Raw genomic sequence first — 17,566 nt, 5'->3', positions numbered from 1 at the left:
TAGCCATAGCCCTCCCAGACCAACAGCCTCTCTTTGGTCTTGGAGTCTGTGTCTCCAGCTCTGATCACTTCTGGCCCCTGGAGCTGTTGCCAGAGCTCTGAAAGGTCCCAGGGACCACATCTCCGGTGCATCTATTCATATGGCATCCAGCTGGCCCAGTGCACAGGGATTCGGTCACAGTGGGTGGACAGAGGTTGCACAGGCAAGGGAGGGATGAGGAGGGACGAGCAGGCAATGCACAACTAACTGGGACTTTTCCCATCGATTTGAATTCTAAGAACCAGTGCTAAAGGAAGTCATTCTGAATGGTTTGTATGTCGGGGGGCGGGGGGGCCACAGGGTTTTTGTTCAAGAATATTCTGTGTAGTGAGGAAGTACAGGGGAGAGCAGCACCATGCAACCCAAGGAAGCAAGTGGCCAAATACAGAATGAGGACGCTACAGGGTTCACTTCGTGGTTCTAGAGGCCCAAGTGCATGGTGCCACGCACCCAGCTCCCAGGTGCCTACCTCATGGTGAAGGCAAGAGAGACTCGCCTTGAACAAGAGATTTGTCTGATTCTGGCATTTTTTTGAGATAATCAGGGGACATGTGAATACTAAGAATTCCCTGGGTACTTTGTGGATTGGGTCAGTCAGCTTTATGTGCTAATTTGCCTGAAACATTCTATGTGGTCAGACTTATTCTGGATGTTTCTGTGCAGGTGATTTTTGGATGATGTTGATATTGAAACTAGTAGACATAGATATAGCAGCTTATCCTCCATGCGGGTGGGCCTTACCTGACCAGTTGCCGGACGGCACAGAACTGATGCCCTGAGCAGGAAGGATGTGTCAGAACACTGCCGCTGGGTGGAAGCTCTCTCATGGGTCTCCAGCCTGCTCCACTAGCCAACTTCAGACTGGCACCTCCACCCTGGGGGCTATTTGAAAAAGCTCTAGGTCTGCACACATACACACCTCATAGTATGCTTCCTTGGAGACTAGTGCTAGAGTCACAAGAGCGTTATGTAGTTCACATCAAGAAAAAGTTCTTATCCTAGCTACTCAAGAGGCTGAGATCTGAGGACTGGGGTTCAAAGCCAACCTAGGTAAAAATTCCTGGGATATTCTTTATCTCCAATTAACCGCTAAAAAAGCCAGAAGTGGAGCTATGGCTCAAAGTGGTAGAGTGCTAACTAACCTTGAGCAAGAATTGCTCAGGGACAGCGCCCAGGCCCTGAGTTCAAGGCCCACAACTGGGGGGAAAGAAAGAAAGAAAGAAAGAAAGAAAGAAAGAAAGAAAGAAAGAAAGAAAGAAAGAAAGAAAGAAAGAAAGAAAGAAAGAAAGAAAGAAAGAAAGAAAGAAAGAAAGAAAGAAGAAAGGAAGGAAGGAAGGAAGGAGGAAAGAAGGAAAGAAAGAGTTCTTGTTTCAGATAAGGAAGTATGGATTTCCTTAAAACAATTCCAGCAAAATAAGCACAAATGGAGAATGAAACAAAATCCTGGGGTTAGGGATGAGGAACAAACTTTGCATTTGACAAAACTCAAACTACTTCAGTCAGGTGATGGGTAAACGGGACCCATGGAATATCCAGCACTTGTGTGTGTGTGCGTGCGTGCGTGTGTGTGTGGTGGGGGCAGGAGGGAAATTCTTCATAATAAACCACCTTTATTTAAAAAGAGAATTGCCATTTTTTTGGAATTTGCGTAGACTTCAGGAAGCTCTTCTAGTCAGACCTAAGGCAGCATGGGCTGGCTGGGCTCGGCAGAGTAGGGCCTGGGAGGGGGCCCTGCCCCAGCACCTGCCTCAGATTTGTCCAGGGACCAGGAAGATGGGATGTCAGCAGTGGAAGCGGCCACAGCTGAGACATCCCCAGAGCAAGGCCAACAGCTCCAGCAGGAGGTCTTAGCAAGAAGGGGACTGGAAAGGAGGGGAGGGGAGTGCTTCTCCCCTGGCCTCTGGTGTGAGTGTTTTCTGCAGGACAGGGGACTGTAATTGCCAGCACAGCTGGTTCCAAGCCGGGCTCCTCATTAGGCTGCCAGTCCTGCCTTGAGAGGGGGCTTTCCAGGAATCTCATCAGCAGGCTGGGGCTGGCTTGAGGAAATTGGCTTTGGAAACAGTATGACTTGAGCTATCCTGTGGGCAGGGCAGGAAGCTTTCAGGGCGATCTCCCAGGAAGCAGGGCTGGCAGAGACCTCAGTCTCGGGCTCTTCCCAGCAAGCTGCGGGGCCATCAGTCTGTTTCCAGCGAACGCTGAAGAGACAGTTGTTGGAAATGGACTGGGCTGGCTTCCTCATCTCACCCAACTGGGGCAGGGCACAGGTACTACCAGCACAGACCTGGAGGAGTAAAGGAACAACGTGCTGTAAGGAAACCCCATGGCAAGAGGAGCCTCCCCTGGGCCCACTCTACACTGAGACCCACACACTGTAGGAACGCTGACTTGGTAGGATAGTTCCAGTTGGGCCTGGCTTTTGTCAAAGCTACTCCAAATGGATGGCATTTGGAGCTAAGGGCAGACTCCGTGACCACAGGGCTGGGCCCCATGAAGAGTGTCACTCTGGGGACAAGAGCCTGCTGAGCCATGGCCCCTGCTGCTTGGTCCCCAGCACCAGCGCAGCCCTCCACATGTGGGCTGGGTGGGGGCGCGTGGAGCCAGGGACATCTGACCACCCCGGCAGAGGGCGACAGCACCAGGTGCCAGGGGAACCTGCTTGCCCCGGCTCCCTGGTTAGGACTGGACACCAGGCTCACCGCTCAGCCTGGGGCCCAGGGCTTTGTCACACGTAGTCCAGAATCTCTGTCTCCATCTCATTCTCACTTCCGTCCGAGGGCTTGAAATCTTCCTCCTCTTCCTCTTCCTCTTCCTCCTCCTCCTCCTCCCCGGATTCAAACATCAGCTGCTCTTTTGCATGGTCAGCCTTGTCTGGGCTGGAGAAGAGAGCTGGGCCAGGAGGAAACAAGGTCCCATGGGTCCCAGAGCAGGCTTCCTGGGTGGCCCATACAGGCTCCTGGGCTCCTGGTGGCCAGTCTGCCATGACAGGTCCTGGGCTCCGTGGCAAGTATGGCAGGGGGCGGGGAGGGCGGGCGAGAGGAGGGAAGGAGAGGAAGGGGGAAGCTAACAGGTACCCCAGGGGATGCCAAGGCAGCCAGGTCTTCAGCTTTCTGAGAAGCCATGGGCAGCCTCAGGAAGCGATGGCCAGGCATGGTGGTTCACACCTCCAATCCCAGCACTTGGGAGACAGAGGCAAGAGGATCTACGGTTTGAGGCCAGCCTGGGATTCATACTAGACAACATCCTAGATCCTATCTCAAAAACCCCAAACCAAAAGGCTCTGGCCTGGCCAGTGCCACGCTGCCCTCTGGTCAAACCTGGGAAGGGCCTCCTACAAGGCCCCTTGCTCCCTGAGCCTCTCAGACCCTCAGCCCAGTAGTGCTCGCCCCACTTCCTGGCTGGCCAGGGCCTGGGGAATGCAGAGTGACAGGCCACAGCGCCTGCTCCCCCCGCCCCCGCCCCCTCTCCCCACCGTGGCCAGCTCCCCTAGTGGAAGCCTCAGGCTGCAGCTGCTCCCCCCTGCCCTCATCCTCCCCTACCCCCAGGGCCAAGTGCGGCAAGTGCTGCCCAGGAAGCCTCTGCGAGCCCTGGTGTATTAGGTCTGGCTCCTGGCAGGGGCGGGCATCTCTGGGCACAGGTCCAGCCCCCCCCTCCCCGCGCCGCAGCGGCCCTCACCCGGCCTCTTGGAGCGGATGGTCTGGCGGATCATGAGCGACATGGTGTCCCTCAGCTCATCGGTGGTCTTGGGGAGGCACCACCCGTCCCGCTCTGTGCACGTGCTCTCCTCCCCGTCGTTGCGGTGGATGATCTTCTGCAACCTGCAGGCAGGAGAGTCTGCGTGTTTCCCCTCCCACCCCCAAGGCGGGTCTCCACAAGGGGGATGGGGGGGCCAGGCTCCGGGTCTCCACAAGGGGGATGGGGGGGGCAGGCTCCGGGTCTCCACAAGGGGGATGGGGGGGTAGGCTCCCGAGTCCTGGGGTGGTCTCCACTCATAGCGGCCATGCTGCCTGCAGCAGAGGCAGCTGTGCTGAGAAACACACGTCCGAGAGCGATCTCTGAGGTGGGCATGGCCCCAGCTGCGGTGCAGTCCCTGACCTGTGTGGTCTCTGGACCCCCCAGTCTAGCACACAATGCTGGGTGTGGCCCGCGCACATCTGCCTGGCAAGCGCGTGGCTTTCCCCAGATTCCACACTCTGTCTCTCACTCATGCCGGTGCCCCACCCCCGCCGTTTCAAATGTCATTGAGACCAAGCAAGTAGGCCAGGGTTCTGGGGCACGAGGGAGTGGTGGAGGGCCACAGTGGTGGAGGGCCACAGGCTTCACAGCAAGATCATCCAGCGGTGGCAAAGCCAATGTGAAGCCGAGGGGCTGCAGGAAACTGTTCCTGTGCTATTTCCACGCACTGCCCAGCCCCATAGCCCCTCCACAGGCAGGGCCCCTCAAGTACATACCCCTCCACGTTCAAGTCGCATAACTGGTAGAACATCTGGCGATAGGGGGGCAAGGCTCCCTCCCGGAAGACATAGACCGAGTCCTGGGGAAGGGGGAGTGGGATGGTGAACACAGACCGGCCCAGCAGAGTTGGAGATGCCCACACCGCAGGCTTCCTGGGGGTCTCCATGGGGCTGGCTGGCCACCAAGACCAGGGTGGGCAGTAAGGCAGAGGCTGGGCAGCAGATGTGAAACACGGGTGCGGGAGGGCACACGTGGCAGCCAGGCCCTCGGGAGCCCTGGAGGCCTTGCTGACAGTGCAGAGCGGGCCTGCTGTCTGCGGTAGCTGCCTCCTTAGTCCTGGCCTGCTGCTACTAATGACCATCCTAGGCCCCTGCGTGCGGCAGGGAGGAAGGCAGAGACTGCTCAGGGTGGGCAGCTCAGGGACAGGTACAGTCCCTGGGGTAAAGACTGGCTCGAGGTGACAGTCACCCCCTCACTAGGAAGAGAGCTGGAGTCTGGGAGACCTGCGTAGGTTTCCTGGCGAGTCCAGGGCACGGATGGCGCTGAAGGACAAGTGTGTTAGGGGAGGGTCGCATCCTCACGGCTCATTCCTGCTATGCCCACAGGTCCCCGCAGGGCCTCCAGGCTGGGGGTCGTACCCCTGGGCCTCTCCCAGAACTATAGCTTGGACAGAGAACCAGCATGAGCGATTCTCGAATGTGCTAATTAACTCCTGTTGGGTAAAGGTAGTGGGAAGGCCCCAGTCTGCGCCCACACCCACGCCAGCCACAGCTGGGCCCCAGATGGTCTGGTTTAGCTCTGTGCTCCTGCATGTGCCCCATTCCCCCCATACATCAGCGGCTACAGGCGTCAGGGGGGCCCAGCTCTGGAGACTTGTCACCACCTTTCTACCCAGATGCCCTCAATTCCTCATGGCCCCACGTGGTTAGGTTCTTCCTCTTTGTAGAGGGTCCCAGGGTGGGAGTAGTGGAAAGACACTGGGTGGACAGAGCTGTCTCAAAGCCCAGCCCCGTGTCCACAGAGGGGCACCTCACCCCCACTCAGCCACACCCGCCCCCAGCCCGGCCCGAGGCACCCACCTTGAGCTTATACTTGTTGGAGGTCTGTTTCCGTGGGCCAGACACCCCCGACGGGCCCAGGCCCTGCTTCAGGTCGTGCATGGTGACAAGCTGGCTGGCTGCATGGGAGCAAAGCAGAACTGGCACCCGCCTGCCCGCCTGCCCCCTGCCTGCTGTGCTGCCAGGGGCAGTGGTGACCCCAGGCAGTGCCTCCCATCTTGCTGCCCCGGCCCACGTCCCTGGTAGTGGCCTGCCACTTACGCGTCTTCTTGACTGTGATGGGCAGGCTGTAGTTGTAGGTGCTGCGCTTTGCCTTGACAGGCATCTCGCTGCCGCCTGTAGTCAAGGGAGAACGTGCTAGAGGTGGCTGGCAGCCAGGAAGTTACCCTAAGGCAGGGTGGGGATGGCTGGCTTTCGAGCCGTGGAAGGTTGGTATAGACAGGAAAGTCATGTATGTCCCTCATTGGCTTCCCTAGGCCTCCTGCCTGTGTTGATAATTAAACACACTCGTGAATAACGTTATTGTCAGAAAGAAGGTTCCTTCCTCTTGCCTTAAGGCAGGACAAGGTTCCTGGTCCATCTCCTGGAAGAGGAGGCTGGGGAAAGGGCATTTCCCGCAGGGGCTGGCAAGAGGCTCCGTGTGGCCTCACAGAGGTCCTGGCTTAGCACTCCAGGCTTAGCCGGTCCAGGGCCCCGGGCCCCGGGCCCCAGGCCCCTGACTGTGGCTCAGAAACTGGATGTGGCTATGCTGCTGAGCCAGGCCTAGGTCTCCATTTCCTCACTACTGTGTCTCTCTTCTCACAGGCACGGGGAGACACTCTTCCTCTCTGTATGAACAGAGAGCAGGAGATGGGATGGGACAGAGAGAAAGAGAGAGAGAGAGAAAGAAAGAGAGAGAGAGAGAAAAGCGTCTTGTTTTTACCATATTTCATTCCACAGCGGATTCGGAAGTCAAGGACTTGGTAAATCTTGGCCTCGGAGTGTGTCCGGGGGTCATAGCCAAACCGGATCCACAGACTTCTCCAGGGGCCTGTTATCTGGGGACAGGAGAGGTACAAGTGTTGAGACCTGGCTTGGGTTTCCTGTGTGTTAAGGGGCTGACCTCTGCACAGAGGCAGCAAAGCCCCTGAGAGCTGGGAACACAGCTCTCAATTCCCACAGCGGGGCTTGGCCACCTTGGAAAAGCCAGCTGGCCTTTCAAATCAAAGCCTTGCTGTCCATGAGAGGGAAGTGGAGAGGAGGAGCCTGTCCCAAGGCCCCGCGCACATGGGGACTCTTGGGATGCTCCCTGTCCCAGGAAAGCATTTCTTTTTTTTTTTTTTTTTGGGGGGGGGGGGGTCTGGTTGTGAGGCCTGAACTCTGGGCCTGGGCGCTGTCCCTCAGCTCTTCAGCTCAAGGCTAGCACTCTACCACTTGAGCCACAGCGCCACTTCCGGCTTTTTTCTTTTTTCTTATGTGGTGCTGAGGAATCGAACCCAGGGCCTCAGGCATGCAAGGCAAGCGCTCTACCACTGAGCCACCTTCCCAGCCCCAGGAAAGCATTTCTAAAGGACTAAAAAGCCCTTAGCGGACAGAAGGCTGCTTTCCAGAGTCCATCACGTTCACTGTTCTGCAGACTCCCCATGCAGAGTATTAGGACCCTCTCCTCCCCTAACAACTGCCATCTCCACCCTCCAGACTGAAGCACAGGTGGACATGTCCCACTGAGGCACGAAGAACTAGGGTGTGAGGAGCTGTCACTAGAGGCCTGGGCTCTGTAGCACACAGCTGGGCCTCTGGTGGTTCTGCCACATGTTGCTCACTGCAGGAAGGAAGGACAGAGGGGCCGTACTGCCCAGTGCTGTCCAGGGTCCGGTTCTTACCAAGATCACCACCACAGGCCATTCTGCACCACACAATTCCCCTGAGGGAGGCCCTCCATCGTCAGGAGCGGGTGCACTGCGGCTGTGGGAAGCTGGGCAGTTCCAGCTGGCTCTTCAAGCCCTCTCAGGGCTACCTGTGGTGTCCTTCAGGGAGGGAGGGCCACACAGGTGGCACCGAGGTTGGCATGCCACAGCCAGCCACTCACCATGTAATAGGCCATGAAGGGAAGCAGGATCTTGAGCTTGTCAGGGTGGACGCTGATGTTGGCCTTGACAGCATTGCGTGACCAGATGGGACGGATGTCGAACAGCTGGGCAAAGTCAAGGGCAGAGGCTGAGATGGGCACCAGCAGCAACCTCCCCCCTCCCCCATGCCTTCCCAGCATGTCCGTTTTAGACAGGAAGTGTGGAGGCAGGCGCTCAACAAGCAGGCCCGGCCTCTGGAACGTACCGCACTTCCCTGCCCCCTGCCGTGCAGAGGTATGGATTGTGCCTTTCATGTGCCAAGTGAAAGTGGGGGGGAGTGGCGGGGGGCACGGGAGGTCCTGAGGTGACCACAAAGGTCATGGACATGCAAAGGCTGCTGGAGCCCAGCTCCACCTCCACATTTAGGTCACTGTCCAACAACATCCCCGTTTCTCTGCTACCCCAAAGAGACCAACAAAGAACTGAAGTATTTTCAACGTTAAGAATGCCTAGGTGATACTAACATGGTGCTAGTGGCATCTGGAGGTGGAAAATTCCCACATCCTAATGAAGTAGGCTTAACAAAGCCAGCACGGCCAACCCCACAGCAAGCTGGGAAGGAAGCAGCTGCGTAAACACTTGGTCAAGGCAAAGCAACATGGCCCAGCCGCGCTGGACAGGATGGGAGCCTCACCTTCCTCAGTTCCTCCTCTACCTTCTGGTCTATGGGGTTGGTGCAGGCCCTCCTCCACGTCTGCACCGCGGCCTCCAGAGGCTGCACAGGGACCTCAGCATCCTCAAAGTTGACAAAGATGGCATTGTGGGGGCGCCGGGCCCTACTCAGGCCGATCAGGTTTTCCCCTGTGATGGTGGGGTTGTTGTAGCCTTCCCTGGGGGCACAGAGAGATGCTGAGAGCAGGAGTGCCGAGGACCACCTGCAGAACAGGCCAGGCCAGTGCGCGGGGAGGCCAGCCGTGTGCCTTTGTCCTGGAGATCCGGTGAGGCCATGACCTCAGGGCTGCCTGGTGAAGGACCCCAGCTCTCAGGATGCCCACTGAGGACAAAGAGTGGGCTGCCACAGCCAATGGTGGCCTAGAGAAACTCTGGGCAAGGCCCAAGGTCCCAGAGACCACAGTGAGGGAAAGCGCGCCTCGAGCTAGTGGCCTTCCAACTGTAATAGCATCGAGTCCCGTCTGGCATCATCCAGCCAAAGCTGAACACAGCCTAAATATCCACTGGCTGGAAAGAGTGACATCAGTTTGGGCTGTGCATGCACGGTCAAGCTATGCCTACTGACGCTGACTTTTATGACTTATTTAACTGTCAGAGCAATCCTTCAAGAAAGGATTGTCTGAGGAAGTAACTAAAGCCATGGGAATCAGAAAACTTGCCCCAAGAGCATGTGACAAAGGACTCCCAGGCGACTCAAAGGAATCTGGCCACAACCAGACCTTAGTCACCTGGCCTGCACCTAGAAGAACATGGCTGTGGCTCAGAAGCAGCTTGACAACCAGGACCACTGAACCAATGGTATCATCAAAGCTCAGAGATGAATATGCAGTGTAAGAGTGATGCCACAGGAGCTGCAGCTGGGAGGTGATGAGTCGTGGGCGTTTGCCCACTGGAGCCCAGGACCACTTGCGTGGGGATGTGGATAAAGGACTAGGATGCACGCCTCACACGTGAATCCCTATACCTTTACCTTCGTTTGCTGTGAACACAGAACTGCTCAGAAAAACTAAAAGTTTTAAAACACACATGTTCACACATCAAGAATTCTAGCCAGCCACTGATGGTTCACACATCTGTAATCCTAGCTACTCAGGAGGCTGAGATCTGAGGATTGCAGCTCAAAGCCAGCCCAGGCAGACAAATCTAAGAGATTCCTGTCTCCAACTAACCAGCAAAAAACCATAAGTGGAGGTGTGGTTCAAGTGATAGAGTGCCAGACTTGAGCAAAAAAGCCAGTGCAAGGCGCTGAGTTCGAGCCCTAGTATTGACACACACACACAAACACACAAACACACACACAAATTCTAGAACTCCATGTATGTGTTGGCACAGATCACATGGGGGGTGGGGTGGGGTTCCTGAAAAACTTGCAGTGGTCACCCTCTTTAGAGGTATACATAAAAAACCTAGAGCTCCTCTGTTTCCTCCACACCCACTCTACCCAAGACAACATTTCCAACGTATTACACGATGTCCTGGACACCCTGCAATTTCATTCAGGTGATTTTTACCTTTTAAATTTGCCACCATTATCACCTACCCTCAGCCTCCTGAGTCACTGGGATTATTGGAGGCACAAGCCAGCTGCCTGGCTGTATTCTGCAGTATTTTTCTATGAGTTCACCCCATCTGCACATTTACAAGGGAAAGCAGGTGACTTGCACATGGGAGATGGAAGTGGAAACCATGGGATGGGGGTCTGTGCTTTTCTTCCCTGACAGACACAACCGCCTCCTGACTTCTGACCTTCCCCCTAAAGACCCAGATACCGCCAGGAAGCCAAGGAGGCCTTTCTGTAGGAGGGACAGCTACTTGTGCTGGTCACTCTGGGGAAAGGACTTCATGGCTGCTTCTACTGACCCCAGTTGGGGTCTGTGTGTCACTATGTCCAATGCTCACAGAGGGTCCCTGAAGAACAGAAGACTCAATGTCCTGCCAGCCTCCCCAGTTCCCCTAGTCTGTGGTAAGTACAACCTCCCCAGACCCAGAAAGGGACCTGTGAGGTGTAGGTCAGCCTGTTCCCCATGAAGGCCAGCAGTGCCCAAGAATCAACAGAGGCCCTGGGAAAAAAGACAGGTTTTTTCCATGTACCAGAAATGGATAAACACACAAGGAGGGGACGGGGCCTGAGGCCCCAGGGCAGCTGGCCCTCCTGTCTGGCTCACCCCGGGCTTGGAAACTGCTCCTGCTGACCCCACAAAGCAGAGCAGGAGCTCGTTTGCTGCCAGTTACCACCAGGATACAGAGCAGAGCATGCGCCTGCCTTCTATCTATGTATTTGTTTCTAACTATAAATTCTTTGTGGAGGGAAAACCCAAAACGTTTTAGAAATACTCCCCCCACAGAGGTGTTGAAACTTCCTTCCTGTTTTTGTATTATTTGCTTTTCCGTAAGAGCACAATTGACCCACTGGATTAGGAAAATAACTGGGGGAGGGACCAGGGTATATGACAGACTGAACAGACCTGAGGGACATCAACCAAAGGCAAAGCATGGGACGTCCTTGCCTGGCTCAGAGTGAGCTCGTTTCTGGAGTGCTGTGCTGCGCTCCCTTGGCAGGAGTTTACAGACTCTGTTTTTCGGGTGGCTTTGTTGCAGGGTGAAGGGTGAAGACAGGGAGGCCACTGCATACTGGTGAGGAGCACATGGGCATTTACTTCCATTCAACTCTCAACCTACCTAAATTGTTGTATTTTTTATTTATACATTTGTTTATTTTGAGACAGTCTAGCTGGCCCTGAACTTGGAGGGTCAAGTGATCCTCCTGCTTCAGCCTGGGATGTGAGGCGAATGCTACCACACCCCACTCACAGTATTTCCTAAGGGCAGGTAACAGTGCACCGCTGAGGATGAGACCCAAGAATACCACCATTATGGTCTGCATGGACTCCTCACACTTCCGGAGCCTGAGCTAAGCCTCAGGTATAAATGTTGCCACCTGCCTCGTGCCCAAGGGCCCCTCAGCCCGCCCTCCTGGTATCTCCTTTAAGACACCTACTCATTAGCCCGCATCTGGTTCAGCTCCCTGGCCCCAAGCCCAGGACACAGCCTCACTGCCAGGTGGTCTGCGGACTCCAGGCTTCAAGAGTGCTCGGGGCCACAGCAGGTATGGGGGCCATGGAAAAGTTTTCATGAAGAAAAGGAAAGCACCCACCCCACCGTGCCTCAATCATCCAGGCTCTCCTTCTGACTGCTGAGGTTTCTACTAGCACTGCATAATCTATATATTTATTATTTACTATTACTCGATATATACATGTAATTATTATTTTATATATACATATTATTACCTTTATATATGTACTTACAGTAGTGCTGGCCCTAGGACTTGAGCTCAGAGCCTAGGCACTGTTCTTGAGCTTTTTTCTCAAGGCTAGCACTCTACCACCTGAGCCACAGCTCTACTTCCAGTTTTGTTTTTGGTTTTTGGTGCTCAATTTCTGTCCCTAGTTGGCCTTAAACTGGGATTCTCAAATCTGAGCCTCTTAAGTAGCTAGGATTACAGGCGTGAGCCACCAGTGCCTGGCACAGCACATTCTATTTTTATACCTCAGAATCCATTCGAGCACCTGCCTGTTTCAGTGAGGTCCCTGGACAGGCGCCCCATCTGCTGAAAGCTGCTCAAAACCGGCTAAGGCAGAAACCCCTAGGGAACGGGACCACCACCACCACCACCACCACCACCACCACCACCACCACCACCACCACCACGGGCCATTTTTCAAGCTGCCAAGTCTCCTTTGAGTTATTTAACCTTATTTCCAAAGGCTTCTGTCGCTAGGCACACCAATACGGGCAGAAAGCCCTTCTCAAGTCAGGCTTTCTTCTGGCGCCGCAGCTGCAGCAGAGAACAAAACAGGCCAAATTTCTGCCTTTGGGTACCTTACAATGGGAAATGTGTTTAAATGCTGTCTTTGTGTGTGCAATTTTTTTTTTTTAAAAAGAAGGCACACGAGAGTAAGGGCAGCATAGCAGTAAGGATTGAAGGCCCGAGGAGTGGGGGAGACTGGGGTTTGACGCTTCCCACGCGGCCTGAAGACCCCAGGTAGTCTTGGTTCCTCGTTTGTAAAAGGGAGAGAACCACAAGGAGGCTGGACAAAGCACAAACTCAGCATTCCCACAGAGCTGGTGAGCCAGGAAATTTCCACACTCATTTTCTTGTCCATACTATTCAACCCTGGCTTCTCCACATAAGAAATCTCACTCGTTTACATCAATGTTTGGCTGGTCTTCAGGAGAAAGCCAACATCTGACAATGCCCAGGCTTGCCTTTTTGGCCACCCACAGGACTAATTATAACAACATTGTCTAAATGAAAAGCTGTTTCCTGTGACTAGCATGAGGCTTGACTAGGGATGTGCACGTGGTGAGCTATGCACTCAGTCCATCTAGCTTTTCATAGCCCTCTGTGCAAGAAAAGTACCCGAAGATTCGAGGTAATGGGTGCCTGTCCCCAGAAGCCCAGTCTAGGGACGACAGACTGTAGCTGAGTTCACAGTGATCAAGACCCAAGGAGAGGCTCAGCAAGACTGGGGGATGGCTCTGGAGATGAGTGGGGACCAGTCAGTTCAACCTCTGGTCTTAGAAGTGTGGTGAAGGGAGAAGCAGAGGGCAGATTACTACGATGGCCACGGAATCTCTGCCGGAGCCTGGAATGGCCAGGTCATGAGACGGGTGGAGGTGGAGAGACCACATTGCTGGTGAGCACAGGCCCAGAGAGTAGCTGATAAGCAACAAAGCAGACACTGAGCAAACAAGACCATTTCTTAGCAGGACTTCCAAGTTCTGTGTGCCCAAGGGTCCTGGGGTCAAAGCCAATCTGGTGATTACCAGGCCATCACTTATGAAGGGCTCATTCTGTACTGAGGACAAGTGCTTTTGAGATTCAAGCCCAGGACCCCAGTTGAACAGTGCTGTCAGCCCATTTCGAGATGGGGAAGCTGAGCCCTCCGACTGGGAGGTGTCCTTACCGATGCTGTGTCTCCGGGCGGTAGTAGTAGTCCACAGGGGTGTCCAGTCGGGAGAAGATGGGCGGGGGGATATAGAGCGGCACGTCCCGCTGGAAGAAGGCCTGCTTCTCGGGCTTGAGCAGAAGCAGCTTGTCATACATTGACACGTGCTTGTCACCCTCTTCCGTGTGCACAGCCAAGTACTGGAAGTCAGACATTCCTGGAAAGAGAGGCGGACAGATGGCACCACAAGGACACCTGCCCAGGAACAGGCAGCTGCCGTGCCAGCACCTGGCCTCTCAGGGAAGCACGAAGCCAGCGGCGCATCGATGGGCGTGGAGACAAAATCAGCACCAACAACTCTGGAGCAAACTAGCTGGGTGCCCTCCAGGCTGCTTTTGAAAAAATGCCTGGGGGGGGGAGGAGCAGGGGTGTGACAGGACAGCGAGGATGAAGTCCAAGGCAGCCTGCGTATAGCACCACCTGGGCCTGGCCACACACAGCTTGAGATGGATCATGCTCCAGGGCCACAGAGAGCAGGGAGCTACCATATGTAATATGTGAGGACCCACTGGGCTGCTCAGTTCCAGAACGGACAGCCCTCGCTGGTAAGTGCACCACTGACCAGGGTGACGGGCACCGCTGACCAGCCAAGGGTAGGGCCAGTTTTCTTCACTCGCCCTTTCCCCCGTCTCTCCGGTTTCCTTTTCCATTCTCAGTTCTTAGTCTCTTCCAATTCTGTCTTAAAACAGGAACTGTAACTATGGGCATGTCTAAGTCTAGTTGGTAATGTATAAAGGCCTCCCCTGGGCCTGGGCCTGTTCCTGGCACAACACTGTCTCAAGGGCCTGCTCAGGGACTGCCATAAGATAAGCTACTTCCCCAAAGAAACATAGGGCTCAGGCAGGCCACATTTCAAAGTCCATACTGTTTTCTACCCTGCCTCTTGGCCCAGATCTTCCTGTCTCCTCCCTGACGTGCCCTGTAAGTAGCAAACCTGACTGTAAACCAACACCAAAGAAGGCAGGCAGTTCGGAGGAGCATGAGGGGAGTGGGGCTGAGTCAGCTAGCAAGGCTCAAGAAGAGGCTTAGTTTCCAGTTAACACTGAAGAGAAAGCCGGGTGCCAGTGGCTCAAGCCTGTAATCCTAGCTACTCAGGAGGCTGAGATCTCAGGATCACAGTTCAAAGTCAGCCGGGGTAGAAAAGTCCCTGAGACAGTTATTTCCAATTAACCACCAGAAAACCAGAAGTGGCACTATGGCTCAAGTGGCAGAGCACTTGCCTTGAGCTGAAGAGCTGAGGACAGAACCTAGGCCCAGAGTTCAAGCCCCACGACTGACCAAAAAAAAGACAAGAAAGGCTGGGCATGGCTGCTCACTTCTCTAATCCTGGTGACTCCAGCCACCAATGAATGGGAGGGTCACTTAAGCCTAGAAGTTCAGACTAGCCTGAACTACACAGCTAGACCCTTCTCAAAACAAAAACAGCAAAACAACCCAAAAAGATAAGGAGGGTTCTAAAACCTAGGGGAAACCAAATGCCCAACAATTTGATCTGGCTGCACATAATGGCTTTGCTGTCTCACGGAACTCTGGATTTTGGCTTCTCGTAAGGAAGCAGAAGGTTATGCAGCAGGGCACACACACAGGATGCGTGCTTCCAGGATGGGGCTTCTGCTCTGTGGTCCCTATAGCCCTGACCTGGGCACATCCTAGCTACTTTCCTGGTACAGAGGACCCAGTGTTTGCATCTACAGCAGGCCTTAAAATAACCCTACACCACACTAGGTTTCTCAGATACCCTGAAATTTGTAAATGGTGGAGACGATGCCAAGGATCTCCATGTTGAATGAGGCCTCGGGGCAGGCTTCAGCCGCCTGCTCCCCTCTGCGCCGCCTTGTCCTTTTCCTGATCCGAAGCAGTAAGCTGCTGGTACTGAAGCGGTTGGCACACACTGGGTGGCAGTATGGGTCCTTGGGCCGGAAGTACAGCTCCAGTCTCTTGGTGGGGTCTGTGTAGATCTGCAGCATGACCACAGGAGACAGAAGAGCACTGAGCAGCTAACATCCAACAGGGTGGAGCTCCTCCCTCCACAAAACCCTTTTGTAGCCAAGGAAGGGCCAGGAGGTCATGTTCCATTCTGAGGTTTTCCTTTTGTGCCTATCTGGGGGCCTGAACTCAGGGGGGGCCTCTCTCGCTTGGTTTTTGACTCAAGGTTGGCACTCTACTTACCATTTGAGCCAGATTACCATTTCCAGTCTTCTACTGATTAACTGTGGAGATAAGAGTCTCATGGACTTTTTCTGTGTGGTCTGGCTTGGAACTGTTGATCTCAACTTCTGAGCTAGCATTACAGACATGAGCCACCAGCATCCAGCCATTCTGAGTTCTTTATTGACCCCCAAAGACTCACTTTTTAAATCCAGTCTCTCCATGCTTATTCTCATAAAATGATGACAAAATCCTGACAAATGAGGACAAATAGTCTCCTTCAGAGTTCTATCCATGAAGTAAAATACTGTTAGTATTCACAACCTCATGAATGTGACTGAGGCATCTATATTAGGAGTGGACAGGAAGTAACATTTATTAAGTCTATATGAATGTTTTCCCTTGAGAGCAGTTATCTTACAAAAACTAAGTGTAGCAGGTATATTAGATGCTTGTGAAAGGTGATTAAAAATTAAAATTGCGCCTGGCGCCGGTGGCTCACACCTGTAATCCTAACTACTCAGGAGGCTGAGATCTGAGGATCGAGGTTCAAAGCCAGCCCGGGCAGGAAAGTCCATGAGATTCATCTCCAATTAACCAGCAGAAAACAGGAGGTGGCGCCGTGGTTCAAGTGGTTGAGCTGAAGAGCTGAGGGACGGCGCCCAGGCCCAGAGTTCAAGGCCCATGACCGACAAAAACAAAACAAAGCAAAACAAAACACAAAAACCACTGAAGTGTGTAGCCACTTTTAACCCTGAGGGACGATGCGGCACCCTCGGCTCACATCTGGAGAGCCGCCGCCCCCCCCCCACGACCACCCCCGACCCTTCCCACTCAATCCCGCCACCCCCCAATCCCCCCCCAGCGCCAGCCGATCCCATTCCAGTGAAAGCAAAGCCCCGCCCACGGCCCGCCCACCCCCGTTACCAAGGCAACCCAGGCTCTCTGGAGACCACGCCCCCGTCGGATAGCCACGCCCCCTGCTCGAGGCCCCTCCCCGCCGCCCCGCAAACGCCCCGCTCCTTACCCGGGAGACGCTCTCCTCACCGCCCAGCGTGCGCAGCATCTTCCCCACGTCGCGCACCGCGCCCGGGTACTCCACGCACACCAGCCGTCGCTCCCGCTGCAGCTCCACCGGCACCGCGGCCCGCGGCGCCGCGTCGTTCGCCGCCATCCCTACCCGCTTGGCGGGGCCCGCCACAGTCCGTCCCTCAGAGCACCCCCGGAGGCCTCGCCGCAAAGGTTCCGCGAAGGAATCGTTCCGGACCCCCTCCCCGTCCGCCCTAAATCCCTGGGCTCGGCTAGACTCGAAGCCTCCGGGGACCAGGCGCCCGAGGAGGCCGCACGGCCTCGAGGTAAACGACACCGTGTTCTCGACTTTTCGTTTAAAATGAAGAGGGCTGGACAAAGGCGTGGGACCAGGCTTCTCTTTTCCACCCAGCGAGACTCTAGCCAATGAGGAGCTCGGAGGAGGCCAGGTCCCTAGGTAGCAGCCAATACGAAGACAGGAGTTGGGGGCCCTCCTAGCTTCCGGTGGTTTCGCCCAATGAGGGTTTGAGAGCGGGACAGAGTCCGACTTCCGGCCCGCCTCCTAGCTGGCGGAAGGGCTTAATGGTGAATTGGTGTCTGGTGTCTGGGGTCAGGTCTGCGGGGCTCCGGCCTCCGGAGCAGGCTTCTGAGCTGCAGTTTGGGAGTTCGTGTGTGGAAATCGCCGGAGCAAGGGATTTGTTCGCCACATGCCACACACACCCCCAACAGAAGACCCCAGAGGGTCACGCGCCGGAGTGGGACCGGGGGCAGGCGTCCTGGGCCTTGTGTTACACGGGCCTGTGTTAATCGCCGCTGGGGTCCGCGGGCTTGAAGGGTTTTATACTGGGAGACTGTTACCGTTTTATGTTTTTGTGTATGGAAAATGGACCTGAGAGGCGAGAGTGCATTCAAATGAACCGATTGAAATCCAGACAAGAAGGGACTGGATTTGAGGGTGTTAGGAGTTGAAAACCAGTAAGACAAGTGACCCCTTGGATATGGGCACCCAAGCAGTTGAAGGCCCAGAATAAATGGCTGCAAGCTAGGG

General features: G+C 55.0%; 1 protein-coding gene across 3 annotated transcripts; it reads right to left on the bottom strand.

Moving 5' to 3' along the window:
• Window positions 1-1,632: 1,632 nt before the first annotated feature.
• Gtf3c5 (general transcription factor IIIC subunit 5) lies at window positions 1,633-16,902 on the bottom strand. Of its 3 annotated transcripts, none has more exons than XM_042681231.1 (12): window positions 16,517-16,902; window positions 15,080-15,299; window positions 13,300-13,498; window positions 8,292-8,487; window positions 7,618-7,722; window positions 6,472-6,586; window positions 5,811-5,885; window positions 5,571-5,668; window positions 4,488-4,570; window positions 3,712-3,854; window positions 2,736-2,925; window positions 1,633-2,320 (listed from the first exon to the last, which is right to left on the bottom strand). In XM_042681231.1, the coding sequence occupies exons 1-11, from the start codon at window positions 16,661-16,663 to the stop codon at window positions 2,762-2,764; spliced, it is 1,545 nt and encodes a 514-aa protein (XP_042537165.1). In that variant the 5' UTR covers window positions 16,664-16,902; the 3' UTR covers window positions 1,633-2,320; window positions 2,736-2,761. The 3 variants fall into 3 exon arrangements, with proteins under 3 accessions (XP_042537165.1, XP_042537167.1, XP_042537166.1); XM_042681233.1 differs by having other exon boundaries at window positions 2,803-2,925; XM_042681232.1 differs by having other exon boundaries at window positions 2,294-2,323; window positions 2,739-2,925.
• Between the last annotated feature and the right edge of the window lie 664 nt (window positions 16,903-17,566).

The sequence above is a fragment of the Dipodomys spectabilis genome, unplaced genomic scaffold (assembly GCF_019054845.1).
Source record: "Dipodomys spectabilis isolate Male_0828 unplaced genomic scaffold, ASM1905484v1 ptg000067l, whole genome shotgun sequence".
NCBI lineage: Eukaryota > Metazoa > Chordata > Mammalia > Rodentia > Heteromyidae > Dipodomys > Dipodomys spectabilis.
The sequence above is the reverse complement of the archived record's forward strand: the minus strand, read 5'-3'. Positions and strand labels throughout refer to the sequence as shown.